General features: G+C 39.2%; 1 protein-coding gene across 2 annotated transcripts in view; it reads left to right on the forward strand.

Moving 5' to 3' along the window:
• LOC135219469 (uncharacterized) overlaps window positions 1-14,705 on the forward strand; it is a 39,066-nt gene that overhangs the window by 3,860 nt on the left and 20,501 nt on the right. For both annotated transcript variants that reach the window (XM_064256267.1, XM_064256268.1), the window contains exons 3-5: window positions 12,294-12,448; window positions 13,286-14,220; window positions 14,500-14,663. In XM_064256267.1, coding sequence (XP_064112337.1) covers window positions 12,294-12,448; window positions 13,286-14,220; window positions 14,500-14,663 — 1,254 coding nt within the window. The remainder of the gene's footprint in view (window positions 1-12,293; window positions 12,449-13,285; window positions 14,221-14,499; window positions 14,664-14,705) is intronic.

Raw genomic sequence — 14,705 nt, forward strand, 5'->3', positions numbered from 1 at the left:
ACTATTGCCTTCGAATTTTGCAAACATGTAAGACATGTCTCAATTTGAAACAAGTAAGACATGTCTCAATTTGACACGTGTAAGACATGTCTCAATGTGAAACATGTGAAACATGTCTCAATTTGAAACATAAAACATGTCTCAATTTGAAACATAAATCATGTCTCAATTTGAAACATAAAACATATCTCAATTTGAAACATGTAAGACATGTCTCAATTTGAAACATAAAACATGTCTCAATTTGAAACATGTAAGACATGTCTCAATTTGAAACATAAAACATATCTCAATTTGAAACATGTAAAACATATCTCAATTTGAAACATGTAAGACATGTCTCAATTTGAAACACGTAAGACATGTCTCAATTTGAAACATGTAAAACATATCTCAATTTGAAATCATGGTGAGCAATGTCTAAAACATTTGAAACATAAAACATATCTCAATTTGAAACATGTAAAACTTATCATCAATGAAACATTTAAGACATGTCTCAAATTGAAAACACGTAAGACATGTCTCATTTGAAACTAAAACATCAATTTGAAAAACACGTAAGACATGTCTCAATTTGAAACATGTAAGACATATCTCAATTTGAAACATGTAAAACATATCTCAATTTGAAACATAAAACATGTCTCAATTTGAAACATGTAAGACATGTCTCAATTTGAAACATGTAAGACATATCTCAATTTGAAACATGTAAAACATATCTCAATTTGAAACATGTAAGACATGTCTCAATTTGAAACATGTAAAACATATCTCAATTTGAAACATGTAAGACATGTCTCAATTTGAAACATGTAAGACATGTCTCAATTTGAAACATGTAAGACATATCTCAATTTGAAACACGTAAGACATCTCAATTTGAAACACGTAAGACATGTCTCAATTTGAAACACGTAAGACATGTCTCAATTTGAAACACGTAAGACATGTCTCAATTTGAAACACGTAAGACATGTCTCAATTTGAAACGTAAGACATGTCTCAATTTGAAACACGTAAAACATATCTCAATTTGAAACATGTAAGACATGTCTCAATTTGAAACATGTAAAGGACCGGTCCCAAAGGCCTTGCGGGTGAATTGCGACTGAATTACTCATGAAATTGGTAGGCATTCGCCAAACATACTCAGTATTCGCAATTTATGTAGAAATCAACCTCAACACGTTCCCAATGCATTCACACTGGGTGTTTCTTCCGCTCTCTGATTTTTGAACTGCACAAAATTTTGGTTGCGGATGGGATTCGTAATACATTCGCAATACATACACAATCCATACACAATACATCCACTGTTATTCGCTGTGTCCGGCCTTTATCCGCAGCTCACGGGTAATTGCATGTTGGTAGCGGAATGGGAGCGTATGTACCGTGTATGTATACCGAATGTATAGCGTATCTAACACATCCATACTACGAATTATAAGAATGCATTCCAAATACACAGCTTATAATTTGCGAACCAATAGCGATTGGATAACGGTAGCCTGAGATTGTATATAAAGTGAGCCTGAACTGGACTCACGTCACATCAGAGTCAGGGATTCGCCTGCCAGCCACCGTCCAGGAAGGTTCTCTCCTCTCGAAGCTCCAACTAGCAGCCCTCTATGGAAGCTCCAACCTGAAGTCTGACAGGACCTCTCCCTTCAGCAGTAGCTGTTCAAGGACAGGACCCCTAATCCTTATTCCCATACCCCCTCCTAGGGCTTTGCCCACATTTCTACTCTCCCCTGTTTCTCTCCATACCTCATTCTCAACTTCTTCCAACTAACACCATCAGTAGCCCTTTGCCCCTGGAGTAGCCGTTGTGGTCTTAAAACTCTCTAGGGGCACTGGGAGTTCTGCATCGTCCAGGCTCATACTTCTTCAGTAGTGCCTGCATAGGAGTTAGGTATTAGTCACTGCCTTCCATAAGTGACTGTTAACTATTACTGTTACTCTAATTCTTAATTTCTTAAAAAAAAAAAAAAACGGTTTTTTGGTTCTACCGCCCTTAATAATTGAAATTCTTCACTTTTTTTTGAAGTTTTGTTAAAAAGTTGATATTTCTACACCTTCCCCCCTTTTCAAAAATCATCCCACGTTGCTGTATCACAATTTTCTCAAAAATTTTCTCAAAATTTTGAAATTTACATATTTGTCAAAAAGGTTGTGCAAATCCCCTAGATTAATTTAGCATCTTCCTTACAGAGGGAATTAATCATTTTTCTTTCAGAGGGTAATATTCTCTGCTCAATCATGTCATAATGGGTAAAGTTAAGATTAAGGACACTAGCCAGGGACTTGATGAAGAATCACGTCGCCAGGCAATATGGAATATTCTACAGGATAAATTATGCTTTATCCACAAACTCACTAAGGCTAATAATTACTACTTAGCTATAGCAGATGAAGCAACAGTAGAAAAAATAATTCATCCTGACACCAAACTTGCTCTTCATGATAATAAGTTTGAAGTTCTGGACCCCCCTCATCTGAAGGCTTCTCGTACATTGGTCGTAACCCAGGCTGACAGTTTGGTATATAATCAATCCGAAGAAGAGCTCAAGTATGAAATTGAGCAACGAAATGGTGTGAAGGTTACAGCAATCATTAAGCTTCCTAACACCAAAACCACATTTAAGGTCAAACTTGAGTCTACCCAAATGGTGAGAGACTGTCTCATTAAAGGACTTCTCATCTCTGGCCAATCCTTCCCACCTAGATTCCTAAGTCAGGAGATTTATGCTGTTCCACCCCAGTGTATGAGATGCTACAGTTATGAGCATACAAAAAAGAACTGCCCCAAGCCAAGTACTATAAAATCTGCTCAATATGTGCCTCTGAAGAACACTATTGGACCGATTGCACCAACCAAGAAAATCAAAAGTGCATCACTTGTAATGGGGATCACCCAACCATGGCTGCAAGATGCCCAACCAGGAAAACTTTGACCAAGGACCAGGCTAAAACGATCAGGAACCAACAATCCCAGATTACTCCAAACAAGACCTTCGCTCAAGCCACAGCCTCAACTGCGCCGAATAGTTCAATCACACCCAACAACAACATCTCACTTCATCAGCTCACTGTAATTAACACAGCAATAATCACTGCAAATTTGAGTGAAACAGTTGAACCAGGCACTTTCCAAACAATGATGGACGCTTTCTACAAAGCTAATGGACTACTGTTGATTAAAATTCCTACAGAGGCTATCAAGCTAGCCAAGAAAGTTTCAACTTTGTTAAAGTCAGAAAATCAAAACAACACCAGTCCTAATCAGCCCCTGACAATTGATGACGACATGGAAACTGAAGAAGCCAAGAGGAAAAGAATACTAAGCGATTCAGACTCTGAAGTTGAAATGCCTTCACACCCTGCAAAAAAACAGCCACCTCAACAATCACAAGCATCAACCTCAACCTATAACAATACAGACCCTGAAATACAAGGAGCTTTGGCTCTTCCAAGCCTCCCTTCCATCAATCAAACCAAGAACCCCAAAATTGGACTTAGACTATACATTTCCATTAACACGGCAAACCCCAAAAACCCAACCCACAATACCCTCAAGAGGATGATTTTTGACTATAAAACGATGAAGTACATCTTCACAGAGAAATTAGACAATAATACAGTCAACAACAACACATTACTGATGGAACAATAGAACTTGACAAATAAATTAGTTAGGCAGGATCCACGAGGATAAACCACGAATAAATTCCAAAAATTAAACTCAGGATTCTTTGACTTAACGAAAGGAAAAACACCATAATGGACACTCTCACAGTCATTCAACATAATGTACTGAAGTGGACATTCCTTCGTAGTAAGGAACTAAGTAACATTTATTCTTCTTTTTCCCCACATCTTATACTTCTAAATTCCACGGGGATACCCAACTCCACTCGCATCAAGATTTGGAACTACAACGTTTTCCAATGCAACACCACTAATGATCAAAATGCCGGGACAGCGATGGCAGTAAGACGGGATATCACGGCCAAATTAATAGACGGATTCAATCATGACCTAATTGCAGTAGAACTACAGACAGTTCGGGGACCAGTAATCATAGCAACTACTTATTTACCCCCCAGGAACCCAGTATTTCCTCAGCATAGCAATCTTGTCCTTAATGAGACGCAATATCCCTGTCTATTTACTAGCTGACCTAAATGCAACTCACCCGGCCCTGGGCCACAATAGCACAAATCCCAGAGGCACCTTAATTCAAGGTCTTATGAACAGGAATCTAGTTTACTTTCTAGGACCAGATTTTCAAACATACTTCAGCAGAAGACATCCTTCTGTCTAACAGATACCACATTTTCAATTATTCAATCACTCAGGGTCCTTTAACTACCTCAGATCACATACCTATATTATTAAAACTTACTGTGAGACCTATTATGGTAGCAGCCAGCCCAAGACTCGATTTGACCAATGCCAACTAGGACCGTTTCAAGGATATTCTCGATGACTCTCTCTCCAACTATGACGAACCTGATAACATCAGAAAGGATAAATCCTACATCGATGATAAAATAACTTTTTGGTACAGGATGATCAAAGAAGCCACAGAACTTTGCATACCCCTCAAAACTTTCAGGATCTTACCATATTCTAAAGAAACAGAGAATCTTAAGCAGTTACAATATTACTATAAACAAGCCCTAGTTTTAATTAATAATCATGGCCCAACACAGCAGCTATTAGAATACTTACAAAATATTAAAGAAAGAATTAAAATAGAAGCTAAGGAACTCATAAATTTGACTTGGGAGACACTTCTAAATAAAATTGAAGGAATCTATAGAGACCCAGGAAAGTTCTGGAAAATGATCAGAAGGCTTCTGGGATCAGATACTGAACCTACAGCCTACATACTCCATAACAACAGGAAAATCTTTTCACCCCAAGACCAGGAACCAATTTTCAGAGAATTCTGGTCTAATATCTTCAGAATAAACCCATGGGAGAATTTAAGGTTTGACTTGCAACATGAACAATGAGTGATTGCAGCACTTCATGAACATGACGATCAAATAATACCATACGACACGGTAGACCTCGATAGATTAGATGTTGAAGACCAGTTTATTAAACCAATACAACTGCAAGATATCATCAAAATAATCAATAATTTTAAAAACAAAGCACCTGGCCATTCTAGAGTAAACAAAATTATAATCAAGCACCTTCCCAATTCCATGCTGGACTTTCTAAGAGTCATTTTCAATGAAACCATAAGTATGGGCTACTGGCCAGACTTTTTCAAGAAAGCACTACTTCCCTTTGTGGGGAAAAAGGGTAAAGATCTAACTACTGTTTCTAACTATAGACCAATTTCACTTCTAGAAATACCTGGTAAGATCCTTGAAAAAATCGTTCAAATAAGGTTTAATGAGTTCCTCGAAGATAATCTACTAACCAATAATAACCATGGGTTTACTCAAGGCAAAGGAACTCAGCTTGCATTAACTAGACTATATGAGTTCATAGCAGTCAAGAAAAGTTTAGGATACGGCTGCAACCTTATCTCTAGGGATGTCAGTCGAGCCTTCAATAAAGTCTGGCATGAAGCTTTAAAATACAAACTTTTGGAGGCACAATTGCCAGATTTACCAACCAGACTGCTATGTAACTTTCTTGACAACCGTGTGGCAAGAATTAAAATTAAAGACTTCATAGGACCAGAGTTCCAGTTACAGTCAGGGGTTCCTCAAGGTAGCATTCTCTCCCCATCACTCTACAACTTTTACATCTCAAGGTTGCCTTCAAATTATGTTTGCAGATGATCATACCCAAGTAATAACATATTCTACCAAAGCCAAATGTATGCTGCAAAGAAAGACTGTTAGGGAAATACAGAAAATCAATAACTACAAAAAGAAATGGAAGGTAACTACAAATATGAATAAATTCCAGCTCCTCTCAATTTCTGCTCGACGTCCCATGGATATTATAGTCAACAATAGGAGAATTCCATATATCCAACAAGTCACAATTCTTGGGTGCAAATTTCAAAAATCAGGCATTCTTCCCCATGTACAGCTGAGAATAGCTACCGCGAGGAAAACTGTCAGTAGATTAAAAAGATTCAAAGGACTGTCGACAAAAACTCAACTCAAGCTATATAAATCACTAGCCAGGCCACAGCTAGAATACCCAGCCATCATATTTGGAGCACTTAGTAAAACAGTACTTAGTAAAATGCAAGCAGTTCAGAATAAAGCTCTGAGGCAAGCAGATAGGGAAAGTCCCCCTTATTTCAACACGATAAGGGAGTTGCATAATCACTCAAAATTGGAGCCTCTGAATGCCAGGTTCCATAGACTTGGGCAGAAAACTTGGGACAAATTAAGTTTAGAGGACGATAACTTATTCACAACCATTATCAACCAAGTCAGAGATCACTACTGGTGGAGTAGACTTGAGCCAAAGGTAAATTGTGAACCCCCCAGACCAAGGTATATATATACTGACTGACTAAAAAAAAAAAAAAAAAAAAAAATAAATAATATGAATCATAATTAACAATAATTAAAAACATAAGGTGCTTGTACATCTCTATCCTACTAACATATAAAATCAATTCCAGTTATCAGGCGATGAACCAAATTAACTGTTTTCCGAGCCTTTCTTCTCTGTCTTGTCCTTGCATGGTGGCTAAACCAGTAATCTAACTTCGCAAGAGGGTCTCCCCCTCACTTTTTTCTCTTCTACTATACTTCACTTTCCCTCCCTTTTTTCCTTCAACCTTTCCCATCCCGAGTATCCCCCGTTAGGCTTAAACTGGATTGTATCCAGAGGTGCTCTTCCTTCTCCCCTATTCCCCACTTCCCTATCCTTATCCTAGTCTAACTCACGTCAATTGTCATCTGGTTCTGGAGGAGTATACACCTATTTACCATGGACTCTCAAGGATGCTGTCTGATTGTTGCTTTCACCCAACAACATAACAGTCAAGTTGAGGCGGGCTCGTCCTCTGGAACTAGAGTTGCACGCTGCTTCTTCATTTTCTTGAGTGGCTCCTGAGTAGGGGCTGGGGTAGGAGCAGCAGTTGACCCTAAATCCAAGGGTGTCGCCCTCTTCTTGATGATGGACTTCTGGGACTTATCGGCTGGCTACTTCTGTGGCATCTTGAGAGGTTGGGTGGACGATTTCCTCCTTCCAAGTTGGCTGGCAACCCTGTTTTTGACCTATGCAACCCAAACGCCGCACTTCAGCCACACATACTCAATACCTGTGTAATTCACACGATGTCCATATCAGCGCAGTATTGCGGAAAAAAGTGCATTTTTGCTGCGGATGCTTGCGGACGGCTGGAACCCAGCAAAATTGGCATCCTCGATTCATTCGTATTTATCCATAGTTCTGTGGGACCGGGCCTTAAAACATGTCACAATTTGAAACATGTGAAACATGTCTCTACTTTGTTTTAAATCCATAGACTCATGACATCATCTAAAGGCTATTTTTTAGGGCGACTTTTGAAATGTTAATATACTCTGACATTCTTCCAGCTGAAAAAATTCAGTTCTTTCCCATAAAGTTTTCAACTGCAAATATAATTTTCTACCCCTACTCGATCACACTGAATTAATTGTTTGTTTGTTCTAAAAAAAATAAAGATCCACTTTCTTCACTGTCCTTTCACCGATTCCAGCGCTCCTTGCATTCCTGCTTTTAGTTTTCTGTAAAAGAAAACTGATGAGATGGCTTTGTCAGTCCGTCGGCACTTTTTCTATCCGCCATCAGATCTAAAAACTACAGAGGCTAGAGGGCTGCAAATTGGTATGTTGATCATCTACCCTCAAATCATCAAACTTAACAAATTGCAGCCCTCTAGCCTCAGTAGTTTTGATTTTATTTAAGGTTAAAGTTAGCCACGATTTTGTGTCTAGCACCGCTATATGTGCCAATAACACAGGCCACCACCTGGCCGTGGCTGAAAGTTTCATGGGTCGCGGCTGAGAGTTTCATGAGCCATGGTAGAGAGGTTCATACAGCATTATATGCTGCACAGGAAACTCGATTGCGCGGGAGAAACTTCTGCGCATTTTTTACTTGTTTATTTCTTTCCTCTTTATCCTCAACAATATCCTCTGCACGTAGTCTATATCAGGGGTTCCAAACTTTCCAGGATGACGATGACCGAGCCTTTTTCTTGTTAAGTATGAGGGCGCTATTATAATTGTAGAAACAATAAAGTAATCCAAATAATGGACGTATTTTAAATCCCACAAAACATCAGATTACTTTGTGCTGAATATTTGCAAAAAATCGGACTACTCAAAATATTTTGACCAAAGGATTCACTTCGAAAATTGTTAGAGAGGCTTGAGAAAATTTACATCGCTACGTCTCATTCGTTAAAGCAGACATTTTTACCTCTGAAAATAATACATTGAAATTCCCATTGAACAGCATTCTCTCTCTCTGGAGAGAATGCTAAGGTCGGCTCCAATAGTTTCATTTGCATAGCAGTATATGTCTGAAAAACATACGTACTCCGGAGCAGCCTCCTCGTGGCATCAGTCAGTCCATCTCCTCCTACATTGATTGAATTATTTTCCTGTTTCCAGTTTTTGTTGCTCTTTCAGGAGCCCCAGTCATATCGCCCTTTCCTTTTTCTCGCCTTGTCTCTTGGGGAGAAGGGTCTCAGGTCTGTAGTCAAAAATTATGTCCTCTCAGTCTTTGGAGATGAGTAGGAGGGCACATCCCTAGAATATCTTTATAAAGATATAAAAGTTCTTCTAAATTTTAGCTGAGCACATGAAGACAGTTTTTTTCATAAAAATGAATTGGAAATGGCAATTGAATAATGAAATAACGCATCTTCACTGTTAATAACTGATTTAAAGGAAAATAAGGAAATAAACAGGGATTTCTACCAAAGAACATCTCCATGAGGCCATGAGACCGCATTTCTGCTGCGCAAAAGTGACAGTTTAATTTATTACGTAAACTTGGCGAAGGCGCAAAATTAAGGATCAAATTAACACTTCCTGCTGGATAAGCTCTTGATCTGCTGTGTGGAGGAGCAGCCGCTAGACATCTCTTTGTTTTGAGCTTCTGTTAAGACTGGCGCCATAATTTTCAGTAACTGCAAGATTGGCTACAGTGGGGATATGTCAGTGGGAGGAATGTGCGATGCACACAGCGACGATTACTGTTACTTAAACGCCCATCTGCTCACACCCATTTTTGACATCCTATCTGCCCAGGCAACGAACGGCAGCCTCTCATGGTAACTCTGTAGCTGTTTTAGCTCGATTCGCCGCCCCTCCCTCAAACGACGCTTTCTCAGCTATAGACATTCTCTTCCGTATACTCTTTTAGCTAATTCCAGTTATGAAAAATAATTACGGTGATGTTATGTTGGATGACAAGTGTAGACGAAAGCTCAAGGATTTGGAATGTAAGCAAAGCGAAGCCAGTGAAATTACAAAAATGAGTAAACGCAAAAGAGTACCATTCTCTCTCTCTCTCTCTCTCTCTCTCTCTCTCTCTCTCTCTCTCTCTCTCTCTCTCTGTAACTATATCCGGCAATAACTTTAATTGTATGAAACAACACTGACATTTCTTAAGTTAGAATAAGATATAAAGTAATGATGCATAACTACAGTCTGCAAGTGTGTTTTTTTTTTTATACGTGGAGTAGTAGGCTCGGATAATAACGATAGTTCCTGCGTATTTGTTTTCGGAAAATGAAAGCGTTTAGTTAAACGGTAATAACAAAGTCAAAATAAATAAAAAATATAGGGCATAAGAAACAAATAGACAATCCTTAGTTTAAAAGACAAGGGATGTCGAAAGTGTTTCGTAAGAGACAACCTGTAAATTACAAACACATTTTCTAACACGGAGCCTCAGAAACAAATAAACATAATGTAAACAGACACTTATGTTGCAAGAGACAAATAAATTGCAGTGTACTTCAGATGTAGTTGTTCTTACATCTTGTTCTTGTGAAAGTACAGCCAGAACGAGGACAAGAGAAATCGAGGGATGATAGGCATATTACTGAGAATATAACTTAGGCAAAAATATTAGTGTGTAAAATCCTTGAAATGTAGCAGAAGCATCAACGACAACAAGAACTATGTACAAAGAATGAGAAAGTATTCAGTGAATACAACGTCCCAGTTCTAAATGTTTCAAGTCAAGCCATTTTGACTAGTATCTTTGCGACAGCTGGACACCCATTGTAAAATTGTTTCATTTGCTCGATGTCCTTCTCGTGTTGGTTGTTTCTTTTGCCATAGAATACATCGTGAAGCCTGTATCCGGAAGAAGTTCTGAATAATTACCAAATATGAAATTGCCCCTTCCTGTATGCAACTATGCATTATGTGACTGATCACCAGAATTCGTGCTAATCCGTGACTTCATTTTTGCACTATCACGATAAAGTTAAAGTAAACTCAATAAAGCAGAGAACGATAATTCATATCCATTATTGTGGATCAATTAGGAGAGACTGTAAGTTATAACAATCAATGCCTCCTGGCTAGACAGATCTGAGTATATAGGCTGTTATGGGGACTCAGTTTTACGTAGTGGCGGACACCCAATCGAATTTTCGAAAATCCGTCACTTCGAAGCAGTTACTCAGGGTGAACGTTTTCAAGCCTCTCAGACACTGCAGAAAAGCTTGATTAAATTCCACATTTATCCAGGAACAGAAGGACAGGGTTGCATGTTTTGGATGCTCTGAAAGACCAGAAGTAGGAAGCAGTCTGCTTCTAAGTGGCAAGATGCGAAATGAAGTACCTATTTAAATATTGAATATTTGAGGGAAATCTAATGAGAGCCGAAAACCAAAAGTTTACAGATCTTAGAGATTTCGGCACAATCATATAACCAGTTTAGAATCTTATAAATGTTCCTTTCTTTAGATTACTACTGAAATTCAAATTTTTGTAAGCGACATGCCACAAGTATGGGATAAGCCTCTTAATTTTCCCTAACAGCTCATTTGCATTTCAAGATATAATCGGAATTATTCAAATACTGTACGCACAGTCTACTTCCTTTTTCAGTATTCTGATATACTAATACAATATTCAGTCAAAAACTTCTTATGGTTCGATTGTTATAATTTTAAGAATAAAAACTTTGCATGTAATAATTTTCAGAAAATATGATTCATGGAGCAACTGTCAAGAGGGCAAAAATATTTGCCTTGGTAACTAGTACCTCTCAGATTTTAATTTATCTACTCAATTTGTCTTCTCAGCAAAGCATATGTCTGAAAAGTGATTTAAATGTGTATATTTAGTAGTAACTGCGTTCTATGATCTCATTATGAAATATATCCTCAATTCCATTCGGAAGTACGGGACTGTCTGACTCTGATTTAGACTCTGACAGAAAGGTAATTACAGTAGATTAATCAATTTTCCCTCCCGACACTGTCGACTTCGATTCGACGTCTGTCGTGTCGGATAGTAAGTGGATAACCTAGGTAATCCTTTTGACCTTTTGAAGCTTCCGGTTCAGTACAACAAAATGCTAGTCTTAATTTTTTTTTTACCGAGAGAGGAATCTTTCTCTAGTCATTTATAGTGGCACATAGTGCTGATTGGAGATTGAGGGGCGAAAGAGAAATAGATATTATAGTTTTAAAACACTCCTAAAGTTTTGAAAGGCTTCGAAGTTCGTTTTATTATAAAAAATTTTGAAGAAGGAAAAGAGGCCACTTCTAGTTTTAAGTTATGATTTGTTAAGAAATCTGTAAGTAAATTTCCTCTCTCTCTCTCTCTCTCTCTCTCTCTCTCTCTCTCTCTCTCTCTCTCTCTCTCATAGTATTAGCGATTAAGATGTTGCTGTGATTCCTTTTACTTGCGACACTAACTACATTCGTAATAACTCAGTGTCACATTCACCTGAACATAACCCTACCCGTATAACAAAGTGATCCTTCTCTATCTATGAATTGATCCTTTTGGTCGTATTTTTCACCAATGTTCTTGTCGGCTTATCAGGCCTCGTGTTCTAATGCCGCTCACGCCGGACTCCTGAGACCTGTTATAAGTGCCAGTAACGGTTCTATTTCATTTTATTTTTAATTTTTTGTCCGGATTTGGGGCCGATAGGAAAGGGAGCAAAGAATTTCGAAAGACTCAATTGTCACCATGCATGCTGTCAAGGAGGAAGACAGCTAACCCTGACTAACCAGTCGTTTGTGTTGTCCTTTCTAGATATTGTTATCTCAAAACCAGAGATTCATTACCCGTCAATCATTCTCTTTCGTTCATTTTTCTTTGCAGCAACTCAGTGCATAGCCCCTTTCACCACGCCGCTGATGCGCGCCCTCGGATTGAACCTGCAGGAGGTGGGTCTCATCTTCACGATCGGTCCTCTCATTCCGGTCTTCGCTCCCCTGCTGGCCGGACTTATCGCCGATAAGCTGGGGAATTTCCGGGTAAGGATCGCGTCTCTCTTCTCAGCCGTGGTTCTCTGAATTCTAGAGAGCTACTACGCTTTCTAGATTGTCCATGTTATCGCACAGGTTAACCATCAGTTCAGCAGGGTATGTGTATCATATAGTTGAATTCATGAGATGTTCCACGAGCACAAAGAACAGGAGAAAAGCTGATGTTTGTCAATGTAAAGTCTAACATATAGAAATGGCAGATTGGTTTTGAGACAGATAGCACTTTTTCATTAATTATCGATGTTGTAATATTTAATATACTGCGCTGATCGACTGAACTGCAATAATTGACTGAATATATATATATATATAGATATATATATATATATATATATATATATGTATGATATATATATATATATATATATATATATATATATATATATATATATATATAGATAGACTGGGAGGTTGGAGGTTATGTTGGTTAGATTAGAACCAGTTACCTGTTTGATGTGTATGAGAGACACAAGCACTGAATCAAGGGAGGGAGAGAGGAAGAACCAAGAGAATAGAAAAATCAGCACAGCAATGAACTTCGTCCTTTCCAGAGAAGATTAACTCCTTTTCCTTCAAATTACAAGCCTAATAATGATTTAAGTAATTTGCAGGATTCTATATTTCTGACTTTAATTTGTCCTTTGCACTGTCTTAACTATTTTGTTGGTCTGTATAGATATTAATTCTTCCGTGCGTCCGTAGATTCTCTTTGGATGTTTAATATCATCTTCATTGTTCAGTGAATCATCAGTCGAATGTAGTATCAGTGAATTATTGGTCAACTGTTTCGTTCGTTAACTTATCAGCTTTTCTCTTTCCTTCAAGGGGGTTCTAGTTTTCACTGTGGCTATGAGCGGACTGGTGGCCCTTATCAACGTCACGATTCCACCTGCAAGGACCAACCCCACGTACTCCGATACGTTAACCTTGGGTCTAATGTGTGAGGGAGAAGACTTCATTCTCACACCCCCAAAACCCAAGAAAGAAGAAGACAGGTGCGTCTTCTATAACGGGACGTTGACGGCACCAATGATCGAAGCCGAAAACTGCGGCTACATTTGTCCGGAGCCTGTCGTGGAATACCCTCCTCTTTTGTTCAAGAAGGTCAAGAAGGCGAAGATTGTCGCCACGGTCAATTCGACCTTGTACCACCTTTGCGATGTACAAGATGGCAAGAAGAGCAGCCGCTTCGTCCAGAAATGCTTCCGGATGAATCTCAATAAGTCTATGGCGCACGAAGATTTGCCCAAGAATTTCAGCCTGCACAACGTGGACATGCGTCTAGAGGAGGTCGCCAACAAGAAGCCCCATTTCGTCCTGATCAGCGCCCCGATGGACGCCAAGTACGGCCAGAAGCTACACTGCGTCACGGGCGAGGTGCCCAAGAAGATATTCGTCCCGAAACTCGTCGTATCCGAGCAGAGTTTCGACGCCGAAGAAGGGGGCAAGTTGGTGAAGTGCATCTTCCACTGCAGCGTCGAAGTCCCGCACAACCTGACCTGTCAGAGCCGGCCGCTGAGCATCGAGCACGACGTTGCTCTCAGCTTCTGGCTCTTCGTGAGTGTCAAGCTGGTCATGAAGTTCCTCATCGGGCTCTCCTACACGCTCTTCGAAGTGGCTGTGGTCGCCATCCTGAAGGAGTTCGGCCACGACTACGGGCTGCAGAGGATCTACGGCTCGGTCGGGGGGATGGTCTTCGCCCCTCTGTCCGGCTTCTTCATTGACTTGTTTGGCGACGGCGAACACTACACAGATTACTAGTGAGCATCCAGTTATTATTATTATTATTATTATTATCATTAGTAGTAGTAGTAGTAGTAGTAGTAGTAGTAGTAGTAGCAGCAGTAGTAGTAGGAACAACCCTGTACATAGGCTACATATAGATATGTAAGTATCATTATAAGTCACAAAAACCAAGACAGTGGTGCATGAAACATTACATAAGATTGAGATAAACAATGATTTAATAGTCAATTATTTTCTTGTTCATTTATCTATTATTTATTAGTACTTGATACTTTCACGTCTCTCCCAAACAGCGTGATCTTCATCTTCTATTGCGCCCTGAAGATCTTATGCTCACTGATGCTGGTGAAGCTTGACCTGAGGTTCAAGGTGCCGGCGAGGAGCATTTGTGAGAATATCGGTAACATTTTCACCAACTTCGAAGTGGTGCTTCTCATCATGGTGGTCTTTGTGTCCGGTTAGTTCATTGCGGATCTATATGTTTTGGAAAGGAGAGAAA

Source organism: Macrobrachium nipponense, chromosome 1 (assembly GCF_015104395.2).
Source record: "Macrobrachium nipponense isolate FS-2020 chromosome 1, ASM1510439v2, whole genome shotgun sequence".
Classification (NCBI taxonomy): domain Eukaryota; kingdom Metazoa; phylum Arthropoda; class Malacostraca; order Decapoda; family Palaemonidae; genus Macrobrachium; species Macrobrachium nipponense.